This window comes from Pelecanus crispus, chromosome 1 (genome assembly GCF_030463565.1).
Source record: "Pelecanus crispus isolate bPelCri1 chromosome 1, bPelCri1.pri, whole genome shotgun sequence".
In the NCBI taxonomy this organism is placed as follows: domain Eukaryota; kingdom Metazoa; phylum Chordata; class Aves; order Pelecaniformes; family Pelecanidae; genus Pelecanus; species Pelecanus crispus.
The window spans coordinates 47,095,225-47,108,017 of NC_134643.1; the positions used below are offsets into that span (position 1 = coordinate 47,095,225).

General features: G+C 39.6%; 1 protein-coding gene across 1 annotated transcript in view; it reads left to right on the forward strand.

Moving 5' to 3' along the window:
* Window positions 1-12,793, forward strand: part of TMTC2 (transmembrane O-mannosyltransferase targeting cadherins 2) — a 259,966-nt gene that overhangs the window by 145,386 nt on the left and 101,787 nt on the right. Inside the window, exon 3 of the mRNA XM_075725112.1 lies at window positions 1,894-2,722. Within this exon, the coding sequence (XP_075581227.1) occupies window positions 1,894-2,722 (829 nt within the window). The remainder of the gene's footprint in view (window positions 1-1,893; window positions 2,723-12,793) is intronic.

The window sequence follows — 12,793 nt, forward strand, 5'->3', positions numbered from 1 at the left end:
GCTGCTCTCAATCCCTTCATCCCCCAGCCTGTATTGATATCAGGGGTTGCCCCGTCCCAGGTGCAGGACCTTGCACTTGGCCTTGTTGAACCTCATGAGGTTCACACAGGCCCACCTCTCCAGCTTGTCCAGGTCCCTTTGGATGACATCTCGTCCTTCTGGTGTGTCAACCGCACCACTCAGCTTGGTGCCGTCTGCAAACTTGCTGAGGGTGCGCTTGATCCCACTGTCTATGTCATTGATGAAGATGTTAAATAGCACTGGTCCCAGTACGGACCCCTGAGGGACTCCACTTGTCACTGTTCTCCATGTGGACATCGATCCATTGACCACGACCTTCTGGATGTGACCATCCAGCCGCTTCCTTATCCACTGAACAGTCCACCCATCAAATCCCTATCTCTCCAATTTAGAGAGAAGGATGTTGTGTGGGACTGTGTCGAAGGCTTTACAGAAATCCAAGTAGATGACTTCCATTGCTTTTCCCTTGTCCACTGATGCAGTCACTCCTTCATAGAAAGCCACTAGGTTGGTCAGGCAGGACTTGTCCTTGGTGAATCCGTGCTGGCTGTCTCAAATCACCTCCCTGTCCTCCATGTGCTTGAGCATAGCTTCTAGGAGGATCTGTTCCATGATCTTCCCAGGCACAGAGGTGAGGCTGACAGGTCGGTAGTTCTCAGGGTCCTCCTTTCTTCCCTTTTTAAAAATGGGCACAACATTCCCCTTCTTCCAGTCAGCAGGGACTTCACCTGACTGCCATGACTTTTCAAATATCATGGAGAGTGGCTTGGCAACTACATCAGCCAATTCCCTCAGGACTCTGGGATGCATCTCATCAGTTCCCATAGACTTGTGTACATTGAGGTTCTTTAGGTGGTCTCGAACCTGATCTTCCCTTACAGTGGGAGGGGCTTTACCTCCTGGTCCCCATCTTGTGGTCCATCCAGAAGGGGTGAGGAGAGAGGCTGCCGGTGAAGACCGAGGCAAAAAAGTTGTTGAGTACCTCTGCTTTCTCCTCATCTGTTGATACTAGGTTGCCATTGTTGTTCATCAGGTGGGGTACGCTTTCTTTAACCTTCCTTTTCTGGTTGGCATACCTGTAGAAGCCCTTCTTGTTATTCTTTACATCCCTGTACCCTTTCCAGGACACCTGTCCCTGCTTCCACTGCCTGTGCAGTTCCCTCTTACTCTTTAGTTTGACCTGCAGGTCTCAACTCAGCCATGCTGGTCTCTTCCCTTCCTTGCCTGATTTCTTACACTTGGGGACTGAGAGCTCTTGCACTCTATGGAAAATGTCCTTAAAGATCTGCCAGTTCTGTTCTGTTCCCCTGTCCCTGAGCACTGTTTCCCAGGGAGTCCTTCTGACTAACTCCTTGAAGAGCTGTTTTCCACTCTTGCATTCTTGGAAAGTTTATTTGGTTCTTGGGTAAAATACCTCAGGAGAAACTTTCATTAGGGAAAATGGAACTGGAACATTCTTTAAACTTTAAATCTAGGTAAGGCAAACTGGTGTTTTGGCCACAGCCAGGAGCAAAGAAAGATTTGGAAGGTTATGTAGGAACCATTGTAAGGTTCCATAATTTCCTCTAAAATAAAGAGTTTTCAAGGGATTACACAAGTAAATCTTAAGCAAGGACAGACAGGCCTATGATCTCTAAAGGCATGACTCTGATACAAGCTTGATACAGCTTAAATGAAAGAGCCTGTTCTTATAGTCCGTGGTCAACAACATACCCCAACATTTTGTGATCTGAATGTCAGAGACCAAGTGCTTGTTTCCATTACCAAAAACCCAGTTGTATCAGATATTTCTTGGTTACTTTTGTTTATAATTTACTGAATTAAACACCTGGTGTTGATTTATGCTGATAATTTTTTTTTTTTCTCCCCCAGAGAAAGAATTTGACCCTCTTCTTCAGTATTGCTTTATTGACCTCCTGGGGGACTGCACTGCTGGGTGTCCGCTTATACTGGATGGGCAACAAGCCCCCAAGTTTTTCCAATTCTGATAATCCAGCAGCTGACTCAGATAGTTTTCTCACGCGTACGCTGACCTTCTTTTACCTGCCAACCAAGAACCTTTGGCTGTTGCTGTGCCCAGATACTCTCAGCTTTGACTGGTCTATGGATGCCGTGCCTCTTCTGAAAGCAGTCAGTGACTGGAGGAATCTACACACTGTGGCCTTCTATGCTGGACTCCTCCTCCTTGCCTACTTTAGCTTGAAGGGCTCCAGCAATGAGAGAGAGTGCAACGGGAAGACTGTAATGAATGGCAAGCAGAATGCTAATGGGCATAGCTGCCACTCAGAGATGGAATACAGGACGCTGGAGGTGAAGTCAAGCTTTGCATCAAAAGAAGAGAATGGTATAAAAAAGCATGAAATGCAGAAACTGCAGCTTCCTTCAACTGAGAACATTGTCATTCTGTCTCTGTCTTTATTAATAGTGCCCTTTGTTCCTGCCACAAACCTATTTTTCTATGTTGGCTTTGTAATAGCAGAGCGTGTGCTGTATGTTCCTAGTATGGGCTTCTGCCTGCTGGTTACAGTAGGTGTCAGGGCCCTTTATGTCAAAGCCCAAAAGCGCTTTCTGAAGAACTTGGTTTTTTGTTCCACTGCTGCATTAATTGTTTTCTATGGACTCAAGACTGTTGTCAGGAATGGGGACTGGCAGAATGAGGAGATGCTGTATAGATCAGGAATAAAAGTAAACCCTGCTAAAGGTAATTTTTGCTCTTTATGGTGAATGTTTTATTTATTCCTATCTGTCTTTGCCTTTGAATTATCTGATTTTATGAACTATATCTAAAGAAGATACTTCAGGAAATGTCCTTGTAAGTTGCAGTAGTATTTACATTAGTAAAAAATGAGGAAAAGCAGGAATGTGTTTTGATTAGGTGTTACAGGTTTGGCATTACACGTGGAGAAAATGAGATCCTAAGGTAAGAGGATACTTTCTTTTTCATTGATCTTCATTCTGCATTTTACAATTAAACATGGATTATTAGTATTGCAGACCCTACTCTGGTAATTTTCCATTTGGAGGCTGGTATCTATCACCCTAATGAAGATTTTTCAAATGGTCACCAAAACGTTCTGTTCTCGATGACTACAAAATACAAGAAATAGTAAAAGACAGCATCAGGGAGGTGCTATTTTTTTATTTCATCTGATGCAAATAACGTCAATATTACATAATAAAAATGAGGAAATGGGGTCATATTATTCAGCCTAGGAAATTACTGTAGTTCCTCCTGCATATAAGTACTGTAAAGAGTTATTGTCAAATACTTATGCCTTCCTGTTAATGTATCAATGCCAGCTATTCGTAACATTGCCCAGCTACTTCTCTCAAAGGTTTCATTACGCTGTAATGAAATGTGACTACAGCTAGTGTAAACAACATCCAAACAGACAGTAAAATGGCTAGTTTAGGGATCAGTAACAATGTTTAGCTGTGGCTCTGTGGTTTCAGCATATACGGCAGATCACCTGGGATCCTGAAGTCCATGTTGCCTGGCGGTACTGTTCTTGGCACACAAGCAAGTTTATGTGAAAATGGTCAATATACCACCTGTGAGTGCAGCGTAGGCATTGACTAAACCTTCATTACTCACAGTTCATCAGAAGTGAGAAGGGATGACTTGATTGCTTTGCCTTTCTGTGAAAGAAAAAATTGTCAGTGCTTGAACATATTGCACTTGAGTTTTTTGAGTTCTCTGCTCAGAAGCCCATTATATGATGCAAAGTCATCTGCTGATAGAGGTATGCTTCTTGGTTAGACAGTTGTATCATGCTATAGTCTAAAAGCTGTGATATTAAGAGGCAAATGCAGGTGTTACTGTGAGCTGGTAGGGAGTGAAAAAGTAGATTTGGCAGATAAGATGTCTTGCAATGCAGCACTGTAGTAGCTTGTCAATTGTCAGTCTGATCTTGTAACTCTTCTTCATATGCTTTGTCACCCTAGGTAAAATTGTTAAACTTGTTGCTGCAGTAAGTGACTTTGTTAACTGTGAACAAGCACATCCCATTTCTTTTACTTTTTTTCAAAACTAGTGCAGGAGGGCAAGAAATTAAGAGAAGTAACTGAACAATGAGACAGCACACCAGAGTGATTATATGATGCTGTGAGCCTTACCAGTTTAGTGACGAAGTAAAGCCTGCATTAAAACGTTGGCAATCCTTGGAAAGAAAAGAGTGTGTGTGCACTTGATCGAATAGTTAACGTATGTTCCATTTTTGTCCTTGGTGGAGATCCCCAGATATCCCAGACTGTATTAATATTTGTCTGCTTGCTTTGAGACAGTTTTTGGTGATTAAAAAAAAAAAAAAATCTAGTTTTTATTCAATGGTACGATTGGCTGGTAGTGTTGTCTGGAAATCAGACTACTGGGTATTATGCTCCCAGGAGACAAGGCAAGCTATTTTCATCATACACATTTTGGTATGCACAGACTTATGTAAATATGATTGTCTGGTTTCTTGCCATATAAGCTGACATTAAGTTTCTTGTAAGATATGCAAAAGCAAAGACAGCATGTCAGTGTGGTGATATAGACATGACTGAGCTGACTGTAAATCTCCTTAAAATATCCTGTTAAACTTCTGCTGAATATTTACTAGCCCACACACATTGTAACAAGGCTGGGTATCAGAAACTCCCAGCTAAAGTGACCTGTCACCCAACTCTATTCATTATTGTGAATACTTCCTAGATTATCCCTGGCTTTGACTATGCTAATTTTATTTTCTATTTCTCATAGAATCAAGCAAGCCTGACTGGACTAGACTGGCTGCCAGTCCCACCAAAGCATTAGGAGATCAACAATTCAAACTACTCTTCAGTAATTAAATGAGGTTGACGTAGGAAAAACAATTTATTTTTGTTTGCCTCTTTTTTTTTAGTTTTATGAATGCTAGTGATAAATAGGCTATTCAGACAGTGAGACAATGGACTGCTCAGTCAAATGCTAGAGTGGAGAAGTGTTTTCCTTCCTCTTAGGCAGTTAAGAAGAGGCTGCCACTCCTCATTTCTGTTTTCCTCGACTCGCAGCAGTTTCTCCTCATGAGTATTTTCTTACTTCTGATCATTTTTGAGTGGCGGTAAAATTTTCCCTGATGGTTCTGCCTTTCTTCTCTTCTCCTGCAAAGAGCTTCTGAACAAGAGCTTCTTCTCTCCTAGGCTAAAAAGCAAAGAGGGATCCCTTCAAAAACTCCCCGTGTGGGAACCAATAAAGAAGTAGGTTTTGCTAAAGGAAGGACCTGATCTGTTTTATTCCAGATCCATCTGTATTCTGGCCTAGCAGGGTGAAAGCCACTCTACGGCTGGATACTGTGCGACAACATTGAGCTGATATGCTGTACTAATAAGATCATTTGAGAGGCAAGCTATTAGCGCAGGTGCATTTTTGTACTAATGTGACTGAACTGCTTTGGAAATGGAGTTATCTCACATGGTGATGGCTTATAATCAGGTCCTCTGCATTGTAGTATGCATAAGAATATAATCTCCTCTGCTGCTATGGATCTTTCAGGCAACGTTGTTCAGCGGCTGCTCCATCTTCAATCCTTGCTGAAGAAATGGGCTATCAGTGCCTTGCCAGCACTTTCTTCTGGCCCCCTCATGGGCACCTTGCAGGCAGTGCAGGCAGAGAAGTAGTGTTCTGCCTCAGGTGAGAAAGCCCCTAACCCCACAGGCAGCCACAGCCTTTCTGCAATTTACATTTCTCCAGGCTGTTTTTGTCAATCACTGACAATGTGGAAAAAATACTCAAAAGCACTGTGCATGGCTCATCTCTCAAAAAATCCCATAATACACCATGGGAGAGTCCAGTGAGTAGAAGGTGGTGATGCTGCCTTCGAGCCACCATGCATGTGCTGGCTTTCCTGGCTGCCTCGCTGCGCGGCAGGCAGCTGCCGGCCCTTAGCTGGTGGAGTCGTACTGAGGACTTGGGATGCCTTCGCTGCATCTGTTACTGGGCTTGTTCATCTGCTCTTTTGGTTATGACTAGTATTTCAGATATCTTTAAAGCGATCTGAGGCTTGCCTTGTTACTGTATGTCAGCACTTGAGGAGGAAAAATAGGCAAGATTGATTAATGCAGTTTATGGATCCTGAAGTGGCTGTGTACATGTTTTGACACTAGGGAGGGAAAGGCGCAAGTGTTTCTCTGTGCTGCCTTCAACTTAATGAGCAGCCCAGCTGATATAAAACAGCTCACATTATTTCAGTGTTCTTTTATAGCGAAGGAAGCCTCCCAAAATGTAAAAACAAACAAAAAAGTTAAAAATGGGTGGTAGCTGTCATGTCTTTCTCAGTTAGACTGAGAGTCATTCTGTGGTGATGATTACCTCGTGTTTAATGTAAAAGTATAATGACACACAAAATAATTGTTCTCATTATGCCTTGTTATCTCTAGTTTTCTCTGTAGTTCCAAAAGTTGGCTTCAAAAAGCATAATCTTTTCCCTCCAGGCCATTTTATACCTTGCAGTCCACATCATCATGATCTTTGATGTTCAGATGTATTTGCTGTACTGTTATAGACATTGATTAAAGAAGTAGAAGATCACAGAGAGAGGCTTAGACTGTTAGACTGCTGCAGGGGTGTTAGTTGCTTGGTTGTATTTACTGATGAAATTTTAGTCTCCTGGTGTTTGCTGTGACACTTGTCAGTAAGCTTTGAAGATCCTTCCTACAACTAGTTCACCTGTTACGCTAAGTGGGTGCTTAACTTTAACCATGCATTCAAGTCTTGCTAAATTCATATATGTGACTACACTTTTTCCAATGGAACATACAGCAAGAAACAAATACTAGGCTGCTTCCAAAAGCAGTATTACCACATTGTTGTGGTGCTGTACACGGTCTGATAAGCCCTGTCTTGCACATGGCACTGGTTTAAGTTGGCATTAGAGCTTTTGGCTTCAGAACTAGTTCTGCATGTTGCTCAGATGTTTCTCCTTGTTCCATCACATATTAGTGTTAATGAAACATCATACGCTCACATCTTGGGCAGGTCCGTGGGACTTGAATATGTGATTCATTCCTTTCCGAATTCAGTTCTGCAGGAAAAAAGAATCCTTAATATCTGTTACATGAGGACAAAGTTGAGGTGAGAGGGTTGAGTTTCCTGGTTCAAATAAATTCTACTGTAGGAGTCAAATTGCCTAGATGTTCCTGATAGGTGATTGACACAAAGACTAAAAAACAAGAAAAGGAAAATTCTTTCTGGCAAAATCATTCAGGTCATCTGTGGTTTAAAATTAATATTACCTCTTATAGTCCTACTTTGAGTTAAAAATCCTGTTCTTAGCATCTTGCTTCTTACATCAATTACCTGTTGTTCTCAGTGGGCAGCAAAAAGACCGAGACATGGTGTTGACAGAGAAGAATATAGAAATTGTTCCATAAGATCCGCTCTTCCTCCTACTCCCAGTTCTTATGATTGTGAGTCATTCAATTTTGCTTAATGTTTTCAGAAGATATCCTAATACTGAAATACTCATCTGGACCACAATGTTCCTTTTCCCTGTCCTACTTTTCTCTTTTTTTTTTTTCCTTTGCAACAGGGTTGTGATATCTTCCTGCCTCATTCTGCTATATTTGTGCCTGTAGAAGATGTAAAGAACTTCCTTTACTTTTTTGGCATCTTTGGCATAGCATTCAGCCTTGATCAGTTTTACTCCCTGGAACTTCATGGATATTTACCTTTTTTCTTTTTCTTTTTTCTTTTTTTTTTTTTTTTTTTTGTTGTTTTCTTTCCCTCCCCCTTATCACCAGTTAGCACAGGATTGTTAAGGACTGCTTCTGTATGAGTATGTGAATGTCAAAATAAGAATATGAAGTTCAGCTTGTGAAGCATCTTAGTTGAACAACAATATATGGAGTAGCTGTATGCGTATCTGAGCAGTCATAAAAAAGTAGCAGTTGTGTTTTTGTTTCATTTATAGTTTTAATTAGTTTACTGTTTAGTTTGCTAATACCATCTGCTAGACAAAATTGAAGGAATGCTTAAAGGTGAATTTAGAATTTAGCTAATTTAGTCTCATCTATGTAGCATAATACTTCCCTTTTGATCTGAACTGCAAAAAATTATACTCTTTGTTTTTAGTATTTTTTAAAACACCAAATTTCATTTTGTTATCCATGTTGAATAGTTTGTAGCGTTAATTTTCTCTTTATTTTACCATTACTAATGCAGAAAGCAAATGTTTTTGCTATACGAACAGTTTTAAGCATTAGTGTAGGGGAAAAAAGAAATCATGTGAGTTAGTTTTGTTCCATTTACATAAATTTGTTATCGTTAAAAAGGCACCCAAATTTGTTCTCATCCAAGAGTTGCTCCTCTGATTAAAAAAAAAAAAAAAAGAAAAAAGAAAAAATCCATGCCTGTCATTGTAGCGATTGTATGCTCTAGTTCTGTGCACTTGGGTAGAAGTAAATACTAGAAGCTGTTTCCATCTGATTTGACAGCTTTCTGCTGTTATCCTTACCTACTCTTAGAAAATGATTTCTTGCTGACAGTAGCTGTCAGTAAGAGGTCCATTCTTCAGCAGACAATGAAAATACTAACTAATAGTGCTGTGAGGAAAAGTAGTTAGAATACCTTGTTGTAAACTAGGTAAAGAAACCATATTTCCCTCAAACAAGAAGGATGCAAGAAACCAGTATTTTCCGTGATTATTAATATTTTTGTATCACTAGTGATGACTGGAGACAAAAGGAGAAGAAATATTTTAAGGTATGGCATTCTTCGAATGTGCTTGTTATTAAGAGCTTACGTTTTGCTGACAAGAAGCTGAGTTCCCTTGTAATACCTTCAGAGTTTTGTTTTCGATAGCTATTGCTCTGGCACACAGCTAGTTGTTCACCACACATTTTCATGTCTCCTAAACAGAGTAGTGTGTTTTTTAGCAAAGACCACATTGGGCATTTAAAAATACTTTGAGCATTTGGGATTGCATTTCAATGTTTTGGTGTATATATTCCTTTTTTTATATGCAACTTGGCAGTAAAACTCCAACTCATCTTTGGGCCAATAGCCCAAAATATCACTCTGCACAGTAATTATTTCTTGGTCCTTTGTTTCATTTCAGTTCAATAATAATAAAAACACTCTAAAAGTGGTAAAGGTCTGATTTAAATAATGTTGCAGTGAATGGAAAATGCTGTTTTTGAAAAACAAGGCTTAAGAGAGAAAGTAATTTCACTGCACAGATTGCCATAAACCAGCAGATTTTAAAAATATAAAACCTGCTAATAATTATGCATAAAAGTTTTGCATAGAATCACTGTTAAGAAATATGAGTGATATGAGCATCTGGAATTAGGTATTCACGAGTTTCTTTTAGGTTTGCTAATGAGCTTTTCTTTAGCCTTTGAACAAGCCACTTTGATCTCAATTTTTCCCTCTGAAATGGAACTCATACTACCTATTTTCATTAGACATTGGATTTTTTTTAAGATTTTGATGATTCTTTATTGTATTAAAACCTCTCCACATTTATGACAGTATAATACCCCTACTAAGCTAGCTGCTAAATGAGTATCAGGATACATAATCATTATGGTGATTCTTGGCATGCTTGTTAGTCAGCTTTTTTAGAAGTAATTGTTGGAGAAGCATAGCACCAACTAATTGTCAATCTTCCCCATGCCTTCACCAAAACTTTCCAGTACTTAATCTTTAATATTGCATGGATATTTTCCTTGACTTCTATTATTATTTTCAACTTTGGTCAGAAACTTAAGTTTGGCTATTTTTTCTTTAAGAAGAAATTACTGTAAAGGTAGTATACCTTCTGTCAGTGTTGTAAAATCTTTCTAACCTTCAGACATAATCCTTATAACAGCTGCTGTATGGGGAAATCCTCCTGATAATGAAATGATCTTATATAAGTAAAAAATTTAAAGGTTGTAATTATATATTAAAAATATAGTTAGTAATAGATATATTTATATGGCTATATAAGTCTGTTGTCACCATATATAAATTATATAGGATATACCATGGTAAATTTGGTGTCTTTGTTCATAACAAAAATGGCAGAATTTGGACGATAACTGTTGTACAGGATGCTTCAGAGTTCTTGAAATAAATAGGAAATACTTTTTCTGTCTGCCACTTATAACAGCTGTAAAAGAGAAAGCTCAACTAGGAAGTGAACTGCATAGTATTGTTTGAAAGTTAAATAAAAAGACTACTCTCTGAAAATAGTATAGGGCTCTCTAAATGGGTGGTACTGCTGCCCTGGATGGTTAGAAAGTGTAGAAGGAACGGCCATTAGCAAGTCATTTGGGAAACAGCCATCGTTATCTAGAGCATTTGAGCATCCCACAGGCAGCCCAGCCTCAGCAAAACAGTCTGGTTATGCTAAATATGTTGGAGAGCTGAAGGAAAGTGTTTTACACTTCAGTTCAAAGTCTGAATTTATTCTCCAGTGGCAATGTTCTTTCTCTCAGTTCTTCAGTAGTGCTGTAATTTCCTTTGAAACCCACGTCACTGTGGGATATCTGCTTCTCCTTCAGCAGGATACCAGAAAGACCGATATTCTTCCTTTATATATTAGCGGACTAGAAACAAGGATACTAATTTTTTTTTTCCCCTTGAATGCAGTCAAACAGCATCTCTAATCTATGAATCCTAAATAGCAGGGGGGATAGGAAGGGAATCTGTTATTAACTACTAGCTAGACTTTTTTTTTCCCCTTTGCATATACTAAGAATTTAAAGAAATAAACAATTTTGAGACATGGACTCTATTACCCTATTTTGAGACATGGACTCATCAGACTGTTATTTATTCCCCTGCCTTCCCTGAGGTGCTCTGCAAAATCATTCAACAAACTCATCTGTGCTGAAAACTAGAGTGCAAAAAACCCCACCCCTGGTCAAGGAGGGATTAGCTTTTGCATGATGGTTTTTTTGTAGCTTATCAAGTGAAATGGATTAAGTTTGGGATTTTCTTTGCCAGAAAATGATAGATTTTATTCTCCAGTTTGGTTAAAAGTCAGGCCTTCGGTCCATATTCATGTGTTCTATGGAACTAGCCTGATTTTTTTGGATGGAAAGAGTTACTATTAATTAAAGGAAAACAAGATTATCTGGATTGGTTCTCAAGCTAAGCGTGTTTGTTTAAATGCATTAGATAGTCATCCAATTGTTTCATAATTTTATGTTTTTTCAAAATATGTCAACTGTGAAAAATTTTTCTTTACATACTGATTTTCACCATGGGTTGCATGTCTTCATTTTCCTATCCATAATGGATTTCATACCAGTACACCCTGAGGTCCCATTACATAAATGTGGTAGAGAAACTAACCTTTAATGTGGACAGGACAGTAATTTACACACATGCCTCTTTATACCTCTTCTGGTAGTATAAAATCCCCGTGTAGATACATAAATGCAAAATATTTCATTAAGCTTTCCAATACCCTTCCTTTGTAACAGGGAGTTTTATTAACACTCAAGTTTGGACTGTCATCATTGCCAGCCCTCACACATGGAAAAATTAAATGATGGCTGATGCAATTACAGTGTGTGCAAAAGGCTTGCACATAGTTTTGTTCTAGAATACAGAGAAGATCACAAAATAGAGGGACTGAGTGCTTAGTGTCCTTTCCTTCTCTTTGCTTGGATGCTCTAGCACACTGAACTTTTTTTTCAGTTCTTAGAACACAGAAGATATTTGGAATATGAACTATTAAAGATGCTAGTTAACAATTGTAGTGTATTCAGTTTCACTGCTGGCAAAAGATGGAGAAAGTAATTTTATGACCCACCTTCTTCCCTGCCACCTGTATTTCCGTACCAGTGTGGATATGTACTGGCTGGCAAAGCTTCACAGGCTCTGTCTTGCCTTAATAAGTGATTTAAAACAAAACAAACAAGACCATACAACTTAGTGTCATGAAAAGCCTGCTTCCTGCATATGCACTAATTTGCCTTTTCCAAGTCTGACATATATCGTTTGAGCACTCCAACATTTCTCTTATTTTGACAAACCCTAGCGCTAATTTCCGCCCCCTGCCCCTGTGGCTCCTCTGGCACATTTTCAGGACACTGTCCTCTCTGTTCCCCTTTCCTGGAAACGAGTCAACAGGATCCATCTCCTTTTAGCTTTCAGGCCCAGTCCTGTCATTTCAGTCAGTTAATTGCACCCTTCCATTTCTGTAGGAGGCTGGCTTACAGTTCACCACTCGGGACATAAGTGATGATTTTGAAATATATGATAGATAAGTTTTTTTAGAACCATGCCTGCTGTTTAAAAAGTTACGTAATTTGGCAGATTTAGTACATGGTCACCTTGCCTGAGTCAGTCTGGTGCTCTGAAGAGTTCCTCAGGGTTAATCCTGAGGTGTCTGGGGTACCCGGAGTTCTCTTCTTCCACTTGTATTTTTCTGCTGCTCTGGCTTCCTCTCACTTTCTTGAACGATTTGAGTCATCACCTCTACAAAATACAATTCCTTATGAGAGTTCTAGGTTCACTGGTTCACTGCTTGGTTCCTGCCCATTGTGAAGTTTCATGATACGGGAACTTTATGGCAGTAATGGCTTATGGTGTTCACACATTTGCAGTGCACACATAGCTGAAGAAGCTGTGCCAAAGTGTGATCGGGCTCTTCTGTGAATTAGAACAGTGACTAGATTAGATGTTAAAAGTACTTAATGCCTCCTTTGCCTCTGTCTTTACAAGCCAGACCAGTTATGCCCAGGGTATTCAGCCCCCTGAGCTGGAAGACAGGGACGGGGAGCAGAATGGAGCCCCCATAATCCAGAAGGAAGCAGT